At 35.9% G+C, this 22,864-nt stretch overlaps 1 protein-coding gene across 5 annotated transcripts; it reads right to left on the reverse strand.

The window, feature by feature from the left end:
• Positions 1–68: 68 nt before the first annotated feature.
• lactbl1b (lactamase, beta-like 1b) lies at positions 69–22,581 on the reverse strand. 5 transcript variants are annotated; one of them, XM_051912633.1, is made up of 9 exons: positions 22,313–22,581; positions 18,515–18,692; positions 15,487–15,556; positions 11,760–11,910; positions 10,207–10,313; positions 8,335–8,492; positions 5,956–6,143; positions 3,022–3,127; positions 69–2,792 (listed from the first exon to the last, which is right to left on the reverse strand). In XM_051912633.1, exons 3-9 carry the CDS (start codon positions 15,547–15,549, stop codon positions 1,814–1,816), a joined length of 1,752 nt encoding a protein of 583 aa, XP_051768593.1. In that variant the 5' UTR covers positions 15,550–15,556; positions 18,515–18,692; positions 22,313–22,581; the 3' UTR covers positions 69–1,813. The 5 variants fall into 5 exon arrangements, with proteins under 5 accessions (XP_051768593.1, XP_051768591.1, XP_051768595.1 ...); XM_051912631.1 differs by having other exon boundaries at positions 5,896–6,143; positions 22,313–22,580; XM_051912635.1 differs by lacking the exon at positions 11,760–11,910 and having other exon boundaries at positions 5,896–6,143; positions 22,313–22,578.
• Positions 22,582–22,864: the final 283 nt, after the last annotated feature.

Consider the following 22,864-nt stretch of genomic DNA (forward strand, 5'->3'; position numbering starts at 1 on the left):
AGTGCTGTCAGTCTTGTTGAGAATGAGTTGTTAGTTGTTTTTTTTTGTTTTTTTGTTTTGTGTGTGTGTGTGTGTGTGTGTCTTGGGGACATGAACAAAAGGAAACATGCACAATGTTCCCTGGATCCATTTTCCTCCAGCAGAAAAGAAGTAGCAGCATACTTGTGCCAGAAGGGAGTCATTAAAAATACACAGTGAAAGAAGAACAATAAGAGCTGCATGGCACGTTAACCTTTTCAGACTATTATGGAAAAGTGTGAATTTTATGTTTCAATTAACTGCAGGTGCTTATCAGAATGCTGTGTGCAGGAATTCTGGCTTAAATGCTGCTATTATGTAGTTTTATTGTCATTTAGAAATGTTTTTGTCAAAAGTGCTTCATTAGACTTATATCATGATATCATGAGAAATAGAATATTTTTTGTATCTGTGGATTGTAGCTCTTAAATACATTGGAGAACTGTGGCTTTACTTTCAAATGAAGCAAATATTGCTCATTATTACTTGCTTCTTTTCTATTTTAGTGAACTTTCCTGTTGACAGTTTAATCTAGCAGCTTCATCTTGCTGTGACATATATGAGAGATGAATGTGAAACTGTCTCAGGGGGAGATTTTGTTACCTGTAATTTATGGAACATGAGAGAGAGAGAAGAAATAGGACTAGGCTTAACACCAAATTCATATATGATACAAAAATCATTTGCAAGTCTAGACATAAACCAGTTTTGCACTCTTTAAAAAAGGTTTTGAATAGGTTATCTGTTATAAATTCAATTTCAGAGAATAAGTTATTCAAAACCATCTGTTTTACCCCATACCACAAAATTAGGTTTTAATTGCAGAAACCCAGGGTTTATTTTGGTATGTTAAGCATTATGTATTAATCAGATTTTTTCTTGTTTTGTGTTTGTAAATAAATTGTATTCAATTGCCACTGTATAAACTATAGATCAAGCAAAAAAATTGACAAAAACAAACTCATTTGCCTTCTCATAATTCCATTCTTATCTCTCATAAAGTGAATATAATGTGCATATAGTATTATTATAATAAGTACAAAGTCTAAAAGTTAGAGCATTATAAGAATTTATAATGATTGTGAAAATGTTGGCTTTACCACAGAATGACTGTCATGCTCAATAATTTTTTCAATCATCACCTCATCACGCTCAATCATCACCTTTTGATGATTTACTAATCTATGCATTAATATCCCTGCATAGAACGGGACAAGGCTTATTTTGCATAAAAGACTATTTAAGCATTGGAAACTGAATTTATTTCTGCATATTCAGTTGCAATTGCATGGAAAATTAATATGTGACAGTGATTTAGTGAGACCAATTTAGCAAGGTCCCCAAAAGAGCCTATTGTTTATATATGTTATTTTGCTTGTAAGTAGATGATTTATAATGTTAGATCCAGAAAATAGCATTAATAATTTATGTACAAAGCTAACTGTACAAAAGGTTTTTATATACCTGTCAAAAGTTTGGACACATTACACTTTTTTTTTTAAAGGTTTTGAAAGAAGTTTGAAAAAATGGTAATGTTTCCAAACTTTTGATAGGTACTGTACAATGGCAAGTTATATAATAAGGAAGAACATGAAAATATAAGGACATCTTTATGTACAAGGACATGATCATATGTGCAAAAATAGGTTATGCTGAAATTTCCTCATAGGTTAAACAAGCTATTACAAGAAAAACAATGACAGTGGTAACTATCCTCTGTTATCATTTGACCCAATCACGCGTATATAAAGCCCCAATGTCTCAGATCACAGTTTTTCGGGAAAAAGTTTCATCCTTAGTTAGAGAACGTGGGTCTGCGGGATATTCGAATCACATTATATGTGTTGAGCCCTGGAGCGTCGAATCCGGGAGACACACCCTTCTTATCAAAAACATAAAAGTTAAAAAGCTGCCCATCTTGTGCTTCCAGGGACACGGATGCGGTGTTGACACGCAGCACGCAGGGATATTCTTTCTCGAACACAACCCTGAAGACTCGGTCCACTAAGTAATTCAATTTTATGGTCCGGTACCGCTCAGGGATGAGATCCTCAATTTGGGGTCCAAACTGCTGCATGATCAAGACACCATCTGGCCCCGCTTTAATCTCGTAAAACGTGATGTTGCCGTAAGTGTAAAAGCCCACGTAGGGGGCAGGATTGGGGGGAGGAATAAGAAACCGCTTGGCCTCCCTGAAGGCCCTCTCCATGGCGGGAATGATATACGAGTAGGCCTTTGACACTATATCCTGGTTCTGCGGCCGTGTGCCCGCCATTAGCACCACCAAGCCTAGCTTAAGCCGAGGCACCAGAGAGAATGTAGCGGAATAGCCATCTAGATCACCATCCTTGCGTAGCACCTCATATCCCATCTGTTCATTCACTTCCCATGGCGTTCCAGTACGATTTGCGAAGTAGTCTTTGTTGCAGCGGAACAGAGGGGTTAGCATAATTTTTAAGGTGTCAGGCTCCAATAGCTTGCGGTGATAGGCTCCCAGCAACATCATAGATAATTTAGCCATGTCAGCAGCCGTCGAATACATCTGGCCAGAGGGGCGGTACCACCCCAAGTCATAAAGAGGTGCCATTTGGCCACTGGCGTACACACCGACAGCCATTTGATTTTGGATACCAGGGCTGATGTCAAACCCTGTGTCCTCCATTCCCAACCTGCCCAGAATGTTATCCGTGACCCATCGCTGATAATTGATACCCACAACTCTCTCAGAGAGGACATGGGCGAGCAAAGAGAAGGCCAAATTGCTGTAGTGACATCTAACAGAGAAAAGTGAAAAGAAGAGTGTGTTATGTCTTCTTTTTTACCTCAAAGGCAAGTTATTAGGAGACAACACAAAAGTTATTATCGTTGTTGTCATGGTCCATAACCTTTCCACAAAAAAAAAAAAAAGCAATTGAGAGGTACACAAAATGAGGTTCGTTTAAAGTAGCTGACAGGAACAAATACGGTTACATAAGGAAGCTAAATTAATGTGGCGGAACTTACTTGGTCCCTGGATCTGCGACAAGCACATCATCTTGCAGGAGGTTGATTGCAGCCTTGGTCTTCCCTTTCCACAGCAAGTTAGTTCCACGGAGTCTTCGGGGTAGACCTGCAAAAAATACAGCATGGAGAATAATGCTTAATTGTGTTGTTTTTTTTGTTTTGTTTTTTATGTCTTGTATGTAATGTAATTAATCTTAATAAAAGCAATTTGCTTCAATCATCTGAACATTTTCAGGTAAGGAAAACTCATCTTTTCTTAAAGGGGTCAAAAAACTTTCAGAACACAAAACTTTCTCCACAGAAAGTTGAAAAAAAATCATGTATTGAAACTAATTGGCAAAAATAGTTCATCCTGTACACTGTGTGCATAATTATTATGCAAGTGGATTTTTCCAGGCACATTTTACCAATTCCAAACCACATCAATCTTAATAACTACTATTAATTTTTTATTTAATAATTTATAAGTGATATATAATTGTTCATGAAAGTTTTCTTTTAAAAAGAGCCAAAAAGAGATTTAACTCAGGCTGAAAAGTCAAAAATTATTAAATGCTCATGAGAAGGACGCAATACTAATGCAATGCTAGAAATTGCAAAGTTGAAGCATGACCATTGGACAGCAAAATGCTCATTGTGTCAGCAGGGTCACACAAAAACAGGTGGAGAAGAAAAGACACGATAACTGCAAAAGAATTAAGAATTTAGGTGAAGAATTAAGTGTAAAACCACCAGGAACCCTTTAGTCTCCAACGCCACCATTTTCCAGAACTGCAACCTACCTGGAGTCTCCGGAAGTGCAAGGTGTCAGGATCTCAGAGACTTAGGTTAGCTAAAGAATCCTAAAAAATGACCCCACTTAATTAGAATCACAAGCTGAAGTTTTGTGAAAGACATGAAGACTGTTTTGAAGGAGCTCATTTATAGTCCATCTATGCAAAATGGACTTCAGGGTAGGAGATGGACTAAAAATGAACTCCCAAAACTTAATGCCAGATTCTGGAAGATAAATTCTTCAAACAGTGGTACAAGAGGATGTGGTGCTGGTCCTTCAAGAGTCATTCTCAATCTGTCTGTCTATTAAAAAAAAAGTCTTCATGTATTTCACAAAACTCCAGCTTTTGATTTTTATTAAGTGGGGGTCATTTTTTAGGATTCTTTAGCTAACCTAAGTCTCTGAGATCCTGACACCTTGCACTTCTGGAGACTCCAGGTAGGTTGCAGTTCTGAAAAATGGTGGCGCTGGAGACTAAAGGGTTTCACACTTAATTCTTCACCTAAATTCTTAATTATTTTGCAGTTATAGTGTCTTTTCTTCTCCACATGTTTTTGTCTGACCCTGCTGACCCAATGAGCATTTTGCTGTCCAATGGTCATGCCTTAACTTTGCAATTTCTTGTATTGCATCCTTCTCATGAGCATTTAATAATTTTTGACTTTTCAGTCTGAGTTAAAGGGATAGTTCACCCAAAAATGAAAATATGATGAATTCAACTTACCCCCAGGGCATCCAAGATGTAGGTGACTTTGTTTCTTCATTAGAACACAATTGATGATTTTTAACTCCAAGCGTTGCGGTCTGTCCGTCGTATAATGCATGTCAATGGGAACTCCATCTATAAGAGTCAAAAAAACACGCACAGACAAATCCAAATTAAACCCTGCGGCTCGTGACGACACATTGATGTCCTAAGACATGAAACGATCGGTTTGTGTGAGAAACTGAACAGTATTTATATAATTTTTTACCTCTAAAACACCACTATGTCCAACTGCCTTGCGCATCCGGTTGGTGAGGTCTGAACGCACTCTGACAATGGAAGTGATGTCTCACACTCATTGAAGTATAACCGCGAGACATCACTTCCGTCATCAGAACGCGTTTTCAGACCTCACCAACCGGATGAGCAAGTTGGACATAGTGGTGTTTTAGAGGTGAAAAATTATATAAATACTGTTCTCGCACAAACCGATCGTTTCGTGTCTTAGGACATCAATGTGTCGTCACGAGCCGCAGGGTTTAATTTGGATTTGTCTGTGCATGTTTTTTTGACTCTTATAGATGGAGTTCCCATTGACAAGCATTATACGAATGACAGACCGCAACGGTTGGAGGTAAAAATCATCATTTGTGTTCTACTGAAGAAACAAAGTCACCTACATCTTGGATGCCCTGGGGGTAAGCAGATAAACATCAAATTTTCATTTTTGGGTGAATTATCCCTTTAAATGAACAGTATTTCAAAACTGAAGTATACCAAACACATGGTGGAAAAAAACAACAACTTTGGCACACACACAAAAAACCAACAACAAAACAAAATTAGAAAAAGGTCATAAAATCTTTGGCATAAAAAGCCTTTTTAGTTGATCATTAAATATGTCTTGTCTAAATTGAAAATTAAAAAAAAAAAAATGTAATTAACCTTTTTAATTGCCTGCATTTATTTCTGTTGTGTATTCTTGTCACATTTCTGCAGTAACTACTGTTAAATTCCTGTGCTGAAAAGAATTTAAATTTATATCAGCTTTTCATCTTTACCAGCCTGTGTACTTTTAACGAAAACAGTAATCACACACATCAAGTAGGTGAAGGCGTATTTGGCTGGTTGCTACAGGTAAATTACTTTCATTTCTGTGAAACTGCAATAAATGAGACTCAATTCTGAGCTCTTGAGTTTGTTCTGCTAAATTGTCCCATGTTTACCACCAGCAATTGAGGCCAAACATGAGCCCACCACTGAGTTCAAAGAAACATTCATTTGGACCTTCTGCTATGGGTATTAAATGCTGTGATCAGACACTCGTTATTCCAACTCTCTTGTGCAACCATGGAATTGCTTCTTGACACAAGATTGGAAGCTGGAAACTTACCAGAAAGCTGGCTGGCCATTCTCCTTAATGTTACCGAGGATGATCTGATTTGAACCTCACCACTGTCAAGGAAGATCAGCCCATCAGTGACGTATTTCAGCTCAGAGTCTCTGCTTTTTCCCAGGGGGTTTTTAATGGTGAAGTTGTCCACATACTTCTCCAGGGGGTCATCCAAGGAGCCCACCTTGCCATCTTCCCACAATCGATACAGCATCAGAGTGGGAAAAATCTTGGATACACTGGCAATCCTACAGAACGGTTGATCACACAGAAGATTCTTTATTCAAATGTGCCCAAAATAAGATTTTTATTATTTATGAAAATAGTCAAGCTATGAGAAAACATCAGCTTTTGCATTGGTGCGGGAAGCAATGACATTTATTTATTAATCACAAAAATGCAAACAAATGGTTAGATGTCAAGTGAAGTATTGCTACTTTGAACGTTGAAGGATGTCATCAAAAAAACAAAACAAAACAAAAAAAACTTAACTGTATTTCTAGCCGTCAAGAAAAGGAAGGGTAAACCTGTCCTGACTCACTGGAGGTGGAGGTATATTTCAATAAAAATGTCATAATTCCAAAAGATTTTGCAATCATATTATGCCTTGCTGGCTTTACTCACAGTTCCTGACATGTTTAGTTTTTTTGCATTGTGTGCCATTGATTGACTGGCCAACCCAGAGTGCGTCAGAACTTGATACTGAGACTGGCCTTGAGTAGTTTATGAGCTCAATCTCAGCCTTTTGAACTATGAAACTTAAATCTCTTAACAGTATGCCCTCATAAATCCAACATACTTCTCATCCATGTGAGTAAAACACAGTTCAAAACTCCTCGCAACTCAAAGATGGATTATATAGTATTTGTGAACAACCTTGACTCTGAAAATGTCATAAAACCATTCTACAATCCATTACAACAGATTGAGTTTTGTAGTTGAGTTGTGTGCAAGATGATCTTCACAGCTAGAACTGGAGAGAAACAGCTCAGTAGCTTTAACAGGACTTAGAAAAGATTACTTCTTAGAAATCAGAGGAAGTGCTTATATATTTTTAAGATCTGATGAAACCAGCAGCCTCATCATTAGTATTCAAGACCATACCATGCAATTGCCAAGCCTCAGGACCTTTAGAAATAATCTTTGGCCTAAACACAGCACAGCAATACAGTCTATGGATAGGTTTTATGAACAAAAAAGAAATATGATGTGACAGAAAATATAGGTATATGCCTTTGCCTTTGTACATAAACTGTATAAATCTGGTCTTGGTGGTTCAGATAGAAAAAAGGTCTATTATTATGATCCATGGAGTAGATATAAGTTCCTTTTGAATATATAATGCGTACTGTAGTAGCATGATACTGATTGGCAGAACACGCCCAGTCCTTAGTCAGTTTGAAACAAAAACATAATCCTGGAAATAGGCATGCAGATCATAATTAACGCATGAATAATTCATTATGCAAGTATTTCCCTAATTGTGCACAAAGAATTCATTGGGTTTTCTCATGGATTACTCTCCTTCTCCTATACCAGGTCTATAGCGCTTTGAAAAAACATGTCTTCAGAAGAAAATCAAGGATATGAAATATTCAAAAGGACCAAAATGTTACATTCCTTGCTTTATTCTGCGAAAAGGAAAACATAATGCTGGTATTCATTTGGTTCTTTTTCAAAGTCAGAATGAGAATGAGCTTTAATGCCAAGTGTGTTTGCACACGCAAGGAATCTGTTTTGGTGAAAGGAGCTTTCAGTGCAGAAAAAAAGTACAGAGGTACATAGGGATAAAGCAGTAAAAATGAATATAACACAAAAGTGGATATGTGCCTACATCATTAGTATCATTAGTATTAGTAAAACACAACACAAAATCAATTCATTTGTATTACTGACACAAACATTGATTGAGTTCATGGCTTTCAATGGAGGAAACAATATTGCTTTTGTCCACTTTGAAATTGCAACAACATTAAGCTGTTGTGCTTGAAATGACAGCTTCACTCACAAATTAGAAGTGAGCAACTTGGAATTAGTTTCAGACCGATTAAATCAATCTATGCATATAATTGGTCTCTAAATGCGTGCTTCTTCAGTAAAAAGAACAGCGGAGTTCTTAGGCAACGATGCTTGAATGATTGCAGCTATATGGGTCTAAATCAAGGACCCTCAAGAGCAGGGGAAAAAAAGCACACAGACTCTTAATTGGTAATTATGATAATGTCACCACTCTCCGTGCCAGACTCCTTCATATGAGGATGATCCGTGTGCTATGCAGAGGAAAGTTTATCACATCTCCTGTCAACCATGAGCAAGTATTTTGAATGCAATGTCTAAACAATGTATAAAATAAGTAATACATAAACATGTATTTTTAAAAATATATAACACATAAATATATATTCCATGAAATATATTATTTAATGACATATGATGTACCTGTAAATGGTGTATTCATTTGGTGGTGCAGAGTTGGGATCACTACCATTTCTCTTGCCGAAGTTCCCTGTCCACAGCACTGTGTCATTGTAAGTAACAATAGCCGATAATGAGGGCAGACTGATGGGGTTGATGTTATTGCGCAGCAGTGCGTCAACCTAGACGAATGACAATACATTATTAAATTAATTTATACGGCAGAAATGATTTGTTGAAATACACAACCATTCAAAAGTTTGGGGTCAGTAAGGTTTTTTTAAAGGGTTAGTTGACCCAAAAATGCAATGACAATTCCTCTCTCAAGATCCATTAATGTACTAAAAACATATTTAAATCAGTTCATGTGAGAACAGTTGTTTAATATTAATATTATAAAGTGACGAGAATATTTTTGGTGCACTAAAAAAACAAAATAACGACTTATATAGTGATGGCCGATTTCAAAACACTGCTTCAGGAAGCTTCGGAGCGTTATGAATCAGCGTGTCGAATCATGATTCGGATCGTGTGTCAAACCGCCAAACTGCTGAAATCACGTGACTCTGGCGCTTCGAACCGCTGATTCATAACGCTCCGAATCTTCCTGAAGCAGTGTTTTGAAATCGGCCATCACTATATAAGTCGTTATTTTGTTTTTTTGGCGCACCAAAAATATTCTCGTCGCTTTATAATATTAATATTGAACCACTGTACTCACAGGAACTGATTTAAATATGTTTTTAGTACATTAATAACAGTCATTACTCCAGTCTTCAGTAACATGGTCCTTCAGAAATCTTATTTAATATGCTAATTTGCTGCCGAATAAACATTTCTTATTATTATCAATGTTGAAAACAGTTGCGCTTCTTAATATTTTTGTGGAAATTGTGATACTTTTTTTTTTCCAAGATCCTTTAATGAATTGAAAGTTCAGAAGAAATGTTTTTTTTTTTTTAAATAGTAATCTTTTGTAACATTATAAATGTCTTTACTGTCACGTTTGATCATTGCATATTCCCTGCTGAATAAAACCAAAACAAAAATCTTACTGAACCCAAACTTTTGAACGGTACTATATATTCTCAGTATTGACAAGTATAAGCAATTCCCTGAAATCTCACTTTGGCTATTAAAATAATGCTCTGTTAGCATGCTGACCAGACCGACACAACAGATTCAGCTCAACCAATGGCATTAGACTGAGGCGGGAATTTCTGTTTGACTGACCAATGACAGATGGGGGAAGTCTGTCAGGAAACCTGTTTGTAAACAGTCACTATTTTTGCGATTTTATTTAGTGGCGTTAGTGGCACAGAAATTACATACGTCAACTTTAAATAAATCATCACTCTTAATGATGCCAGCTAAATTGCTGAATATTTTGTAATCTTGAATAAAATGAATATTTTGTAATCATGTTTTCTTTTTCCTCTTAAGTATTGTGTGAAACTACTCAAGGATGATTGTGTGGCTCTCTCTGTTTAATGCATACATTACCACAGCTGGCATTATAATTTCCTTTCATGCAACAGATTTTTAAGGTGCCAGTAAATTATATTTACCGCCGCTCTCAAGAGTAATGAAAGCGTTCCATGCTGTTAATGGTCACCAGTACAGACTGAGGAACAGCATATATAAGCTGTGCTACCTCCAGTCAAGTGTTTTGCTCTAATGGCGTTTAAAGAGCGAGGGGACATTTTGAAATTATGACATAATAAATATACAGTAAGTGGACTTGAGTTTTTGAATAAGGAGAAAGTAAATTAGCAGATCAGGCATGTATCTTAATCCTACTCAGGACAAAATCATTGCACAAAAAGATGAAAAATAATGATTAAGATGTGATGTTTGAGCAGTGTAGGGTTTAGTGTTCAATCTTCTCATGCTTACTTTCTCAAGTGCCTCCTTCAAAGTGGGGATGGGGTGTTCCAGAGGTGTGGGCTCTGGGAAGCGAGGGCACATTCTCACAGATTTGGATCTTTCCCCGGCATTTTCATCTTAAAAATGGACACATAGTTATACAAATATATAAAGAGAGAGAAAGTGAACTGTTAAATGTTCTCTTTTATTTTTATGTTGTATTTCCAGTTTTCTGTAATAGTTTGTAGTCACTTTGTAGTCCTTTTGTGTTATTGGTTCCCTTGATTGTATGTCCAGGTGTTTCTTGTTTCCCTTGTTAGCTTCCCTGTGTATAAATACCTCAGTGTTTCCTTTGTTCAGTGTTTGGTGTTGTCCATTCTGTGGATGTATAGCGTACGTTGTTTCAGTTCTGTTTTACCTGTCTTGCCCTGCTGTGTCTGTATTTACTTTGCATGGATTTTGTTATTTTGTTAATAAACTTCTATGTTGCACTTGGATCCTACTCTCCATCTTTTCTGAAGACACACTGGCTGTGTCTCAATCAGCTCCCTAGTTCAGTAGTCATGGCACTGATCAGGGAATCGGCCATTTTGAGGGCTGTATCAACCGCAAAATCCTTCCAGGGCACTGAAACATTCGCTCCCTAAAAATCCCACAATGCACCGTGAAAACAAGGGGCATTGATGCTGACAAATTTAATTTTTATAGTAATTTATTTTTAATTTATTTAGACAAAATACAAAGAATTTTAACATTAGCCCTTCATAGAAAGGAGCTGAAAAGAATGACAATGACTTTATTTCGATACCAGTATTATTTTATTTAAAAATAAATATATATATATTTTTTTATTAATATTTTGAATTAGCCATTCAGTTTTATATATTCAGCTTTTAGTTTAATTTTTAGTATTTTTAATATTACTATTCAGGTTTAATTTATTTTTATTTCAGTTTTAGTTTTAGTTCAGTTTTACTTTTCCAGTTAGTAATTTTAGTGTTTCAACTTAAACTTTCAAATTTTTGTTTTGTTTACATTTTCACATTATATTAACATTTTATTTTTTTTATTTCAGCATTATTTCAATCAACAAAATGTTTTTAATAGCTTTAGTTTTAGTTAACAATAATAACCATGTCTGATGCACACTGGACCATTGATAACCCAGCGCACATAACGCCTGATTAAACTGGGGTGTGGTTTAGTGAATTCACCTCATTACGTAATGACCTGTGGTCTGTAGATTTTAGCAGTACAAAACTGCTTTAAATATGTAGCTCCACTGCACTTTCACCTAGAAAAGAAGACAGTCTTCCGTCTTTAGCATTCTAAATCAATCCTCACTCACAGAGACAGCAGGTAATAGGATCTACTAATCACACCTTGTGCAACCTTTAAGACACCACGTCTGACACCAAACCAGACATTTTTTATAGTTATAAATATTTAGTAGGAAGTATTTATAAAAATGTGAAAGAGATTTCTTTTGCATTCTATCTTATTTAGTTGAAAAGTTTAAAAGTGCAACTGAAGGCTTTCACAGAGAAGAAGTCTTGAGCATGACCTGTGTACAGCTCACTCACCTGTCACTAATTTGGGCAGCTGGTACTGCCAAATGAAGCAACCAGTCATGATGATGGACAGCAGCAAGAAAAAGACCAGGCCCAGTTGGGTCCATTTCACCTTCATCTTGCTGGTTTTGGTTAAACCGTCTAAGGCAAGTGCTGGCGTTGGCTTTAAAAATGAATAGAAAAATTAATTAGTTAAAGCTAGGAGATATATATATATATATATATATATATATTTTTTTTATGTATGTAACATTTTATTTATTTTTTTGTCTTCTCCAGGGCTGCATTTATTTGATTAAAAATACAGTAAAACAGTTATATTGTAAAATGATGATAATTCTATTTTATTACAATTCTATTTTAATATATTTAAAAATGTAATTTGTTCCTGTGATGGCAAAGCTGAATTTTCAGCACAATTACTCCAGTCTTCAGTGTCACATGAATCTTTCTTCATGACGCTGATTTGGGGCTCAAGAAACATTTCTTCTTATTATCAATGTTGAAAACAGTTTTGCTGCTTAATATTTTTGTGGAAACCATGATACACTACTATTTAAAAGTTAAGTAAGAACCAACAAAGATGCATTAAATTGATTCAAGCTAAAGACAGTTATAATGTTACAAAAGATTTCTATTTAAAATAAATGCTGTTCTTTTAAACTTTGTATTAATCAAAGAACTCAGAAAAACATCTATCACAGTTTACACAAAAATATAAAGCAGCAAAAAAATGGTCAACATTGATGATAATAATAATACGAATTATATATGAAATACAATATCTGAGAGGTAAATCAGTATATTAGAATGATTTCTGAAGGATCATGTGACATTGAATACTGGAGTAATGGTTGCTGAAAATTCAGCTTTGCCATCACAGGAATTAATTACATTTTAAAATATATTCAAGTAGACAGTCATTTTAAAATGCTTCACAAAGCTGTGAAACATGGATTTAAAAAGGAATATGCATTTTCCCAATGCAATCAATCAAAATTCCACAATAAATGAGAAAATTAAGCACAGTGTGCATCTGGGGCTCCTCCATTCTTCATGCTGTGAGTCATTCAAAATGTTATAAATTATGACTGCAAGATAAAAAAGCCAAACAATCAAAATTAAATTGACAAAGTTTGCCAAGGAGAACAAATTATGATGTAAAACCTGCAAGCAGTTGCTGACCAAGTCTCTTTACAACATGAATAATAAATAGGACACTCACCACACGTAAAGCTCCATTTGTTCCATTGTGCCTATATATATAGTTCTGCTTCAACTAGTTGTCCCTATCCAAAAGTGTGAAGATTTTGTATAGAATTCCTGCTCTTCTAAAGTGGAAAACCCCATTCCATGGAAATTACAACCAAGGTAGCAATGGGTAAACACAGACCTGACTCCTGCCATCTCCACACTGACTGTGGCATAATCCTGGCTGCCAGATTCCCTTTGACAATTCAATTTCCTCTCCCACCACAGCGCCTGACCTGACATTGTAATCCCAAGATTTACCCCTCTAAACCCCATCAGACCAGGGCGGTTCTTTATCTTAATCCCTGCAAATCAATTCACTTGGCTGCTGTTTCCCACTTTCAGCAATTGTGTGGTGTTCCCTGTTCCAAACTACCAGACTTCCCACGTAGGTAGAGTCAAACTTCAAATCTCGTGAGAATTTTTTTGTGTCTCAAGAATACAGATGACAAGACATCTTGCAAGAGCATTTAATGCCATAAAGTTAACCTTCGTCAAGGAGACATGCCCGAGGGGACCGTAGCATAGGTTATATAAGGGACACAAGGATATACGGTTTGAATGCACAACATTCGGGTCATATATCATCTACATTTAGCACTAGTCAAGTGACTCAGTCATCTTGTGGCAGATATTCTCGAACACAAATTTTATCAGGCCATTAGCAGGTGCTAAATCTACACTACTGCACTCCACTCATCTAAAGACCCTGACATGTGACTCTTATAGCAGCCTGTGATTGGACCATGACCTGGAGGTAGAGCTAAACATTGGGATTAACAGGAGCAGCAGGGCTTGCCAGCAGAATGAAAGAAACCACCATCACTTATAAATCCTCAACTGTGAGTATAGCACTGATATTTGCAATAAATAAATACATAAAAATCTACTGTTGTCTTATGGGAAATTTCTCTTAACAATAAAATGAGATGAAAAAAAAAAATTCTTTAATTTAAAGTTACAAAAATACTACATTTGTCCATACCTTGGCTGCTTGGTCAGGTCAATGCACGTAACATATTTTTATTGCAGGATTAACGATTTATATTACTAAGTGGTGTAACATATCATTTGCATTGTTAAATAAAACAGAAAAGTAAGTAAATTAAAGTGATCTGGTTGTTATATTCGTGTCATGTGAGTTCAATGGCGCAGCCAAAGTGTCTATTTACAACATATGAGTGAGGTCATATAATTTGTATAATTTAGCCACCTCGTAAAATACTTACGAATTTGTGTGAGATTGTGTTGGCTGAACTGACTGACAGCGACAGTGATTATAAAGGAAGCACTCTTTATTCACTGTCTAACTTCATTTGCAATCTGAAGAAAAGTTTTTGTTTTTCATGAGACTTTCTGACTTTTCCTACATCAGAACAAAAAATGACAAAAACAGAAAAAACTGATATTATATTATATATATTATATGTATATTATAATATATTAGTGATTGTTGATCACTATTCTGCTGGCTATAGTAGTAATTTAATGTCTTTTTAAATTTAAAATAAAAGTTTTTGTTTTTCATCAAGTGTTAGTTTTCCTACATCATGAAACTTTTAGTTTTACAAATAAGGACAATCTTTTTTTTTTTGGTCATCATATTAAAACATTTAAATTGGAAAATAATCAGACTTTTGAGCTTTGAAGTGCTGGAAAAAGTTGTGTGAAGTACTTGAAAGTGGGACTGTCACGTCGAGGGAGTAAGATTGGATGACGTCATCAATACCTTGGCTTTGGTGAATTGACGCCACTGCATTTGTCCTATGAGAAATTTGTCTTAAAATAAAAAAATATAAAACAAAACAAAAATGCTTTTTTTTTTCAAGGTTACAAAAATTATTACAATTTACAACCTTTGTCCTATGGGCAATTTCTCAATAAATCAAAATCAAATGTTTTTTTGTTTTTTTTAAATAAAATAAAATAAAATAAAATAAAATAAAATAAAATACATGCTTTCAGCCAAAGCTACAAAAACACTACATTTGTCCTATGAGAAATTTCTCTTAACAATAAAACAATAAAATAAAATAAAATGTTTTATCCAACATTACAAAAAATTACAACCTTTGATAAAACCTTTGATGTCTGTTCTGGCACTGTCATGTACTAATGTCAAGCATGAAAATTCATTTCTGAGGAATAATGAGAGAAACTTGATCCCACCTGTGTAGCCTAACCAGCATCACAGCTAGTGAGTTTGAGTGAATCAAAAGGGATTGCTAATGGGATGACAGTGAAATACTGTGAGCCTCACACGCACACTCGCATGAAAATGTAAGCACAGATGGTCATGAACTAAACAATGATGCATCAAAGGATTAGTACATAGCTTGTGACTCAACAAGAGAAGCCATAATCTAATTGTTTAGTCTTTGCTGTTTACTTTTTAGAGAAGTATATGTGTTTGTATTCGGCCATGCACAATTTCTCTGCAGATTAAAATATGTGTGGGCTGTGAAACTGAAATCTGCATGGAGATTACCTGGGGCTGGACTCCGTCCACAGATGTCTCCTTCAGGACCACCTTGCTCCCCGTCTCTCCCATGTTTACTCTACCAAAGTGGAAAATACAAGACAATTCACTGGTTCTGTCAAATTACATGGAAACAGAGGCATAGATCTCATTTCAGCTTAGGGTGGGAGAACAAACAGGAGGTTTTCTGTATAGGCCAATGATATGATGCTCATTTTTTTTTTGTCCTATCTATTCGAAAAATACATAAAAATACAGTTTATTCATACAATGGCATGGATACACCTCTTCTATGATGAGCACGTTAATTTCTAAATTAAAAATCATTTTGATATTTTTTGGGGGTCATGTGGTTTAACTAACATGTAGAAACATGTAGGCAAAACAAATGGAAATGAACAACTAATCAATCAACCAACAAACAAAGTTTGTTAAATGTCATGCAGTGCAATTTGAGAGTGAATATAGTACTGACATTTACAAAAAAAAACATTACTACCTTTGTCCCATGGGCAATTTCTCTAAAATAAAATAAAATAAAATAAAATAAAATAAAAAATAGTGTCCACAAAGGATGGGGAAGACACACATTTATATTAATAGTGCACTTTCCTATAAATAGTTTGCACGTGCTCCTCACTCACGTCTAGGTGTTATTCAGCTGAAAGCCTGTTATTTTTTCACCATTCTTTCTATTATCGGCAACTGCCACCTGTGAATAAATGCTTCTCTAGTGGGTCTTCTACTGTGTTCTACTCTGTTAAGGCTGCACAAGAAAGACATGCAGTATATCATCTCATCTATACGTGGCTCATATCTTTTGAACCTGGACAGTCAAACGTGCCTTTTAGCCCTCAAGGATTCGCCACATCGCTCTTATATGGGCTAGTCTATTGAGCTCAGGGAACAATAGCACATATCTGATGAGCTTTCACATCATGAGAGTTATATGTGAATGTCAGCTATTAAATAGTCTCACACTCAGGGTCCAGAGGGCTCAACATGCCCACCGAAGGCCTGTTCTTTTCTCACATTCATATAAATTCAGGGTGAAATCTGAACAAAACCTGTTGTTCTGCAGATGAGTCATTGTCCTGAGAGGATAGCGTTTGGTCTAGCACATAAAAAAAGGACATTTTTCAGTGAATCACTGTTGTTCACAAGCTGAATCACGCAACACAACATGCACTGAAATATTACTTAACATTTAACGGTAAACATGCTATTTTCAAAGACACACAGCAATTAAAAAGGATGTGCTTCATCGCAAATCCATTTCCAATTAAAACCCAATGCTACTGACACTGGCATTAGAATGACACGATTTCATAAACTGATACTGCATAGTAAATGGACCAGTGTTATTTTAGTCCCTAAGAGCTCATTATCTGTCTGTATGGCTCACAAAATGCCTTGTCACTGATGCATGGAAATTTTTGTCCTTTTTCAAAGAGGATGAATTCAATATGACACGAGGCTGGACAATAGCCTCACTATAACATGGTGGTCACAACAAGAGAGGTCTAAATTTAAGATCATTACAAACATTTTGTGAAAATAGGCACACCTGGAAGAGTTTGATGACATGCTAATAATAAAATACAAGTGTCTTTCACATGGATGCTCCCCTTATGTAAATCTGCACTGGGAAATGGGAATTCATATGCATCCTTTGTTTGGCTGAAACACAAAGTGCATGTACAATTGTTTTAAAGTATTAAAAGCAATATTAATGGCTATATGTGCAGAATATCATACTATATTGCTCCAGTATTGCATACATTTTTGTGTAAAATAACTAAATGAGCTATTACTTGCCAAAATAAGCAGTATACAACAGAGCATACTGCATATTTAATATTCTGCACTTAATATTTCTTAGTTAAACCACTGTGGCAATAAAGTAATATCAACTAATTTTTAACCTCTACCTTGACTTGACTGCTGTAAGCTTGTATTCTATTCCAAACAGTATTACTTCATTTAAACGAAGTAATAATGACACACACCATTTCCCTCCTTGCTTGGCCATTTCGGATTATGCATTTGTAAATGCCTTTATGCAATTCTCTATGTAGAGCAAAGTTTCAGTGATGATGTGATTTGTGTTCCCTGTTCTTTCTTTCCATACAGATAAATCTGATGATCCAAATTTCACTGCGACTGATAATTTGAGCACCAGGGAAGCCTGTGCATGTGAAATATGAATACAAACTCGCCTCTTCATATCATTTTTTTTCATAAACGGCCATTATTTTGGCACTGTTCCTGCAGGCTGGCTCACAATATTGTATTAATGCAGTCACAGAGCAACCAGCTTAATATATACAGCACTGGCTCATATAAGAGGCCATCTGCCAGCTTCTCACTTCTCACTTCCCTCATGGCCCACAGGCAGAATTTTGACAATTCTGGGATTCAAATGCATAAACCATGCAATACTTTTATAGGCAAAAACGTTACCCTTTTCAACAGAAAAAACATATACTTTATAGAAAGAATGAAGATTTGCGAAAGTGAATGCAAATAAACCATTTTCAATGACAAATGCAATACTTCAATGCAAAATTGATCCAGTTAGCAAGCATTCTACATAAACTCAGGGTATTAGTGAGATTAAATATGATTTGCTGTTTCCTACTGGCTTCAGTAATGCTGGTCCACTTCTTCTACAGTATCTGTATCACGTTTTGTCCTGTCATTTACAATTTTAAACTGAAAAATAAGTGTATACAAAAAAAATACTTTTTATAAGTTAGAATATTCACTATTGCTACAATTCAATGTAAAAATCTCTAAATACACATTAAAATAAGTATGATCTGTCCTTATTTTATAAAGAAAATATTTTGGTCACACTCAACATCAATATCTGTTATTTTTTTCCACTCTGGAAATGAACTACTATTGAAAATGGTACTTATGTCCATTGCATTAGCATAATTGTGTATAGGACAACTGACGTCCTCACATTTTCTTCTATTGTAGCTGCGTAAAACAAACTGCAATAAATATATTTATTTTAACATGAACTTACCCCTAAGTGAGGTTTAGGAACACTCTTCTTCGTAGACGACGAAGGAATATTCACACTCCACGCTCTCTCGTGTTCAGCTAGCTTACTGTGAAGTCACGACAGATGTTGGTATCATGGCCATGGATAAATCCAGCTTGCATCAGACCCAAGATTCTGGATTATCTGCCATCTGCAACATCTGCCAACAATGGAGAACAGGCAGCATAAAGATTGAGCTGTAGTGTTACACAGTAAAAGATGTCACTATATGGCCTAACAGGCAATACTGCTTCGTTAGGATTTGGACACTTAAGCCACAATTAAAATGTGTTAAATGCATTGCATTAGATGACAAAATTTCAAACCAAGACACAATCTATTTGTATCTAAAGCAATTACACTGTATTAACAAGGTTCTCATTTATCCAAGTCACTGAAAAATATTGTGTACAGTTCATTCACTGGGTCCCCCTTTTGCTGCCAAAACAGCCCTGACCCGTTGAGGCATGGACTCCACTAGACTCCTGAAGGTGTGCTGTGGTATCTGGCCAGCATTAACTTCTTGAGCAATTTGAGCTACAGTAGCTCGTCTGTTGGACCACTTTTGATAGATACTGACCCCTGCAGACCGGGAATACCCCAAAAGAGCTGCAGTTTTGGAGATGCTCTGACGCAGTCGCCTAGCCATCACAATTTGGCCCTTGTCAAGTTTCACATATATGGAAATGTATTATGTGATATATCGCATTATATTTTGCAGTATATTCCCATATATTTTTGTTATGTCAGAGTAACATGTTCAGCAGTGATTGTTTTAGAACCTTATGGCTGGCAATTCTTGAGACAGAACAAGCTCTGGTGTGTGTATAGACGTCCATTAAACTTTTGATTAATGTTTACATGCTTGCAGTCCTAGTGAGTCATGCTCATTATAGCCCACAGGGGATCAACAGTGACATCTGGAGACGAACTAATATTATTCAGAGATATGATTTAGACCCATGAGTGCAATTCGACTGGTTACGACAAAGCTGAAAGCAAGTGACAGCAAAAAACTCATTCAGTCTGAAACCACTTTCCAAGTAAGCTTCCTTTGGCAGGAGAGCAAAATCATTTACAATTTACAATAAGCTCTCTGCAGGTAGAGATATGAAACCCTAGATTTATACAAAATGCAGCCTAACATGTACACACAATATCTAGAGCAACAATGTAGTCTTCTGCTCAGTTTGAGCACAGTGTATAAAAGGAAATGCATTCTTTTCTTTGTAAACAGAAAATAGTAAAGACAAGAAAAATAAGGACTATTGAGAACCTGCAAGTGCATCCCAGCTTGATATGATGAGATTTTTTTTTTTTTTTTTTTTTTATAGCACAAGAGACCTTCAAAAAGCATTTAAGCTCCCTCTTTCTACACACTTGAATCATGACAATACATACAACAAGATATTCAAGTTCACCTAGGAATTTTCAAGGGTCACACAATCACTTTAACCTGCTGTTATAAACAGAAAGATCACCTAAATAGAGACTTTGATGCATAACTTGATTCGAAGGCTTTGTGAAAATGAACTTCCACATTATTACAAACTGGGAAAAGCTATCAAGACAATAACCATGCACATTATCCAAGGGGTGTCACATAGTTCTCGTTCTCCTGTATCCCTCATGTTATGATTGTTCAATTCAATCATGATTTTCATCCCCAAGTCACATGGATGGGTTTATGCATTCCTATGACTGTCCTCATTGATTTAATCGTCTTGCCAGGGAAGCATTGCTGAAAATATTAAGAGTGCTAGTGAATGATTTGACCGTCTGCCATTCGCTCTGGGCTTTATTTTCTGCTCCTGGTTCATTTTACAGGTGGACAGAGACGAAAACAAATTATAATGAATATTGCATGCTCGTGTGAAAATGGCAATCAATCTTTGGACACAGTTACACAAAGATTGTCAGCTGGGCTCTATTGACATGTAATGATGAGCAAATGCATTATTTGCAGCCAGCTATAATGAACTAAAAGAGAAGCTGGACTAATGGTCTGGTATTGTTAAAAGAAGAACTTTTCAAACCAAATAATAATGTTTTTTGCAAGTAATTAGGAGATTAATTACAATGTAAGCACAAGTTCATAGGCTTCTGGATTCTAAAAAGCTCAAGAGATTGGTGAAAAGGCTTTATACCTTAGCATAAAAACATGGTCCTTTAACGACTGGAATTAAAGAGGCAACTGGGGGGCTGTCAGATTTAGAGCAGCAATGAGGGAAAAAGAAAGGGAATTGAACAAAACCATGAGAACAAAAATGTAATATTCAAACCTCTTGTGAAATATAAAGGCATAAAATGAAGTATAGTGTGGATGTGCTTTGAGGTGTATGAAATACATAAATGAGCCTACATGCAGTTGGGTAGAAGAATCAGGTTATCCCAAGTTAAGGCTGAACATTTTCAGTATAGGCTATTAAGGTTACATAAGGTTGCCATGTCAATGATGCACATTTATGGGATATGTCAGCCTCAGAGAGCACACTTGACCACCTACAGCCCTTTCTATGACCATCTTATTCTTATAAAAATGGTTCCCACAGCTTAGCCTTGGCCTGGCCTTGGTTGGTTCGTTGAAAGGTTTTTATTTATTTATTTATCTATCTATTTACTTATTTCTCTCCACTACTTCCTTAACATCTTATGGAGTTTTGTCTTTGCCACTTCACCCTTTGCTTGCTCACTGTGAGCTCCTATGGCTTAAGACATTATTTCATGATTTTAAAGCTGCTTTGAAATGACAGATTGTTAAAAGCACCATACAAATGATGAAAAAAATGACTTGTTCTGTTTTTTTTTTTTTTTTTTTTTACTGCTAACTTATTAGCCTGCTATAAAGTCATGAATGTGAATACATACTGTACATTCTATCCCTCTACACTACCCCTGCTCCTAAACCTACCCATCACAGAAAACATTCTGCATTTTTACATTTTTAATAAAACATGTTTAGTATGTTTTTAAAGCTATTTTAAATATGAGGACTGATGTCCTCCTCATAAATCACAGACACACACACACACACACACACACACACACACACACACACACACAATTGATTAGTCTTCCCATTAAAGCCATCATTTTGTTAATAGACTGACTGAGGGTATGTTTACACGACAACGATGTACAGAAAACGGAAAGGATTTTTTCTTTGTGCAGATGACAACGTTATCAAAACGATCCCACTTTGACACAAATCCGCTGAAAACGCTGTATTACGCATGTCAGGTCAGTAGTTGCCAATGTCACTTTGTAAATAAACACTATGCGCCTGCGCACATACGCATTCAGTTTCTTTTACAGAGCACACGCGCCAAACTCATATGCCTGTAAACTTAATACGTAATACGTCAAGTTTTCACAGATTTGCGTTTTTGTAGTTTACACAGAGACAATAACGGTATCGTTCTCAAAATTTGTGTTTAAACGGCCCCTAATTCGCGAACGCGGAACACGCACAAAACAAGAAGGCAAGAGAGACATGGGTGTTTATATTAATTAGACAATACATTTGACTTGCATTAAAGAGCGATATTAAATAATTAATGTTATATTGCAACGTTCATTATTTAAGTTCGGTTAGGCAGTCTTACATCCAATGTTCAACCAAATCAAACTTCCAGAATTTCAGCCAGTAACTGTTGGCAGAGAGTCCAATAGGACCTAAAATAAGTCTGTTGCACAATTCCTGTGACTTCTCTGATAAAAAAAATAAATAAATAAAAATAAAAACTTGAAATAAATGTAAAAAAAAAAAAAAAAAGTTACCGTCAGTAGTTTTCCGGACACTGACGAATCTACTTCGTTGATTTCCATTTGAACAGGTGTGTTTGTTGAGCGTTACAAGATGGCGACCCTTGACGTACCTGGAGCAGATTCATGGCAAAGTGAAGAAAGTTGTGTTAGGTACGTAGTACGTAGCATGTTTGACAGACAGAAATTCTACTACAGTCCAGAAAAAATTGGCAGTAGGCTATATTAAAGTCACCAAGCAGAGTGTATATTGAGGTAGAGTACAGGGCATAAAGAAGATCGACCATTTAACTGAAATCAGAGGGCCTATATAAATGAACAAGTAGCCATACATTTGTGTGTAGCTTTGTGCAAAACGTTGTGATCAAATGTATCACCAGCAGATGGCGTACGTAATATAGATATTGTAATACAAAGTGGGCTCAAAATAGAAAAGCTGGTTATGTGCTGCCCCTTAGAGGGAACATTCTGCATCACCCTTCAGTATTACACCAAATGATAGTTCTCATGGCCATTTTGAACTTGGTTTTGACACACCCAAATTACCTCTAATGTAACCCTCCTTTT

Source organism: Ctenopharyngodon idella, chromosome 11 (assembly GCF_019924925.1).
Source record: "Ctenopharyngodon idella isolate HZGC_01 chromosome 11, HZGC01, whole genome shotgun sequence".
NCBI classification, from domain to species: domain Eukaryota; kingdom Metazoa; phylum Chordata; class Actinopteri; order Cypriniformes; family Xenocyprididae; genus Ctenopharyngodon; species Ctenopharyngodon idella.

Bases quoted from the DNA above. Each gene is read 5' to 3' on its own strand.
- lactbl1b (XM_051912631.1), bottom strand. From the start codon at position 15,549: ATGGGAGAGACGGGGAGCAAGGTGGTCCTGAAGGAGACATCTGTGGAC. The intron at 10,314-11,759 runs GTGAGTGAGCTG...TCCATTTTTAAG, and splicing joins GCTGCCCAAATTAGTGACAG to ATGAAAATGCCGGGGAAAGA. The intron at 8,493-10,206 runs GTAAGCATGAGA...TCATTCGTCTAG, and splicing joins TGAAGGAGGCACTTGAGAAA to GTTGACGCACTGCTGCGCAA.